The sequence below is a fragment of the Saccostrea cucullata genome, unplaced genomic scaffold (assembly GCF_032062105.1).
Source record: "Saccostrea cucullata isolate Sc308-1 unplaced genomic scaffold, CSIRO_AGI_Scuc_v1 ctg13857, whole genome shotgun sequence".
Taxonomy (NCBI): Eukaryota; Metazoa; Mollusca; class Bivalvia; order Ostreida; family Ostreidae; genus Saccostrea; species Saccostrea cuccullata.
The window spans coordinates 14519-16821 of NW_026920324.1; the positions used below are offsets into that span (position 1 = coordinate 14519).

The 2303-nt window shown below is 40.8% G+C and overlaps 1 protein-coding gene across 1 annotated transcript; it reads left to right on the forward strand.

Annotated features, from left to right (window-relative positions):
* Positions 1-537: 537 nt before the first annotated feature.
* On the forward strand, positions 538-2253 carry LOC134246930 (uncharacterized; the record flags this gene model as incomplete). Its single annotated transcript, XM_062729276.1, has 1 exon — positions 538-2253. A coding segment is annotated over exon 1 (1716 nt), but the record flags the coding sequence as incomplete, so codon positions are not given.
* Between the last annotated feature and the right edge of the window lie 50 nt (positions 2254-2303).

Genomic DNA, 2303 nt, shown 5'->3' on the forward strand with positions numbered 1-2303 from the left:
GAAGTGTCGTTTTTCTAAATTAATTAATTATTACTAATTAAGATACCCTTAGAAGTCCTTATGTTGTTATTTTGGATTTAAGGTTTGAAATAATGTCCTGTCATATTTATAAATTGTATTAGGTGATTAAGAGCGTAAATCTGTTTTATTCAAATGTTACTATGGTTACTCTCAATATATATAAAGTCTCTAATATCCCCTGTAATTTTGCTTTAAGCCGCAGTTTGTTACAACAGAAGGTAAATTAAACTATTTTGATTATTCCTTCCTTGATTCTTTTATACATATTTTACAAAATTACTATAGGTACATATAAAACAATTCAAAAGTAAATCTGAAAAAAATCTTGAAACTAATTTCAGAGAGATCTAAAAAAAGAAATCATATAAGAGTTTTCTAAACAATTAAGAAGTGGGCACTCAAAGAACATTAAATTTTACTACGTTCTTGTATTTTTGGCACTATTTTCCTTTTTAAGAAAGTTTCACAGTAAGTAAATTGTTTCTAACTATTTTTTTTCAATTCTTCTTAGGAGTCATGTTTCTCATTGTTCTTTGCACGACACTGGCATCAAGCTTGCCCCAGGTGCAAGGAGGTTGGTTTCATGGTTTACCCACTAAACCTGATGATTTATCCAAAGGGGTATCGAAGATAGACGATTTAGGAGGAAAGAAATCTTACTTTCCCGCTGAAGATGTTAATGGCGGATCTAAGAACTATTATATTCCTGGGCAAACTGGACAATACCTCGATCATTCTGGTCAGAATGGACAATACTTTGGACACGGTGAGTCAAAGCCTTATTATCCTACCGGACACACTAATGGAATCGGAGATACTCCATATTACCCGACGTATCCCACAAAATCTCACGAACCAACATCTTTGACAGAAGCAGTATACCAACCACTGAACAAACAAAATGGAGGATATCCGTACACAACAAACCCAAAGGACAGCCAGTACCGTGTTTACCCTGGTCTGTACTACCCCGTCAGTCCTAAAGGAGGGTACTTCCCCGATAGTCATACAGGAGGGACAGGAAGTGAGGGTCATCCCGCAGGAACTCCAGGAGTTAAATCCCTGGAGCTGAGTATAGACCAGGCAGGAGGAAGTCAGGACCAGGGGAACAAACTAAACACATACCCAGTCTACCCGGCAAGTTACAGCAGTGGTTCTGGTGACCATGGAAACAGTGGTCAGTCCGTCTATACACCATCAACCTCCACCTATCAGACGTACCCTGGTGACAGCTCCGGAATTTATAGTCACAATAAAAACAGCGGAGGGGATCAACCAATTACATACCCGGTCTATCCAACAAATGGTTTTGATAAAGACCATGGGGGCAATGGCGGAGATCATTATCAGCCGCCTACTAACTTATATCAGATCTACAAGAGTTCTCACAACCAAGGAAGTGTCCCTAATGACAATGGGAAAACTGATGGCCTTGTATATCCACCTCAAACTAATACGTATCCAATATATGGTAAAAGTTATAACCTGGGCAGTGCTCATGGCGACCTTGGAAACAATGGGGAGTCTGTAGTCAAACCTTCTCCTGACGTCTATCCGGTCAGCAGAAAACCTTACAATGTAGCCAGCCAGTATCAAATTTATGGAAAAGGTCTTAGTGGTGAGTCTGGTGATCTTGGAAATAAAGGAGGACATATTAACCAGGCTGCCGGATCTGGTTTTAAACCTCAATTCTATGGAGTAGTTCACGGTGCTGAACCTACACAACAACATGGAGGTAATGGCGGGAATACATTGTCAAAAGGAAGTGGAGGTGTCCTGTCTTCGTACTTCAAAGGAATTTCCGGCGGATGTAGCAGCCACGGAATCTTACCAGACCATGGGACTGCACATTCCTCTGGAACCGCCTCCTACTATCCAAATTATCCAAAAACAGGATCAATTGGGCTTCCAACAGTTGGGGAATTAGAGAAAACTGCTGGAGAACTAGGCAACTTTCCTTCCTCACATACCTCTGGTTTATATCCAAGTCTACATGGGATAGATTACAAGCAATATTATCCCGTGTCTCAAGCCTCCAGTAATGGTCACGAAAGTAGCCCCACGGAAGACGGTGGTTTACAACTCATTGATGATTTCAAAAAGTATTTATCAGGGGCATCTTCCAAGACCGACGACGCCTTTGGACATGGTGTAGTGGCATATCCAAAGGAATCTGGGAAAACTGAATTCGAAAAGTTTGGAAGTACTTCAAAGTATCCAGAAGAAGTGAAGGTTTGGCAGTACTTTAACGGGAGGGGCGGATTCCAGGGAGGCAAATACGG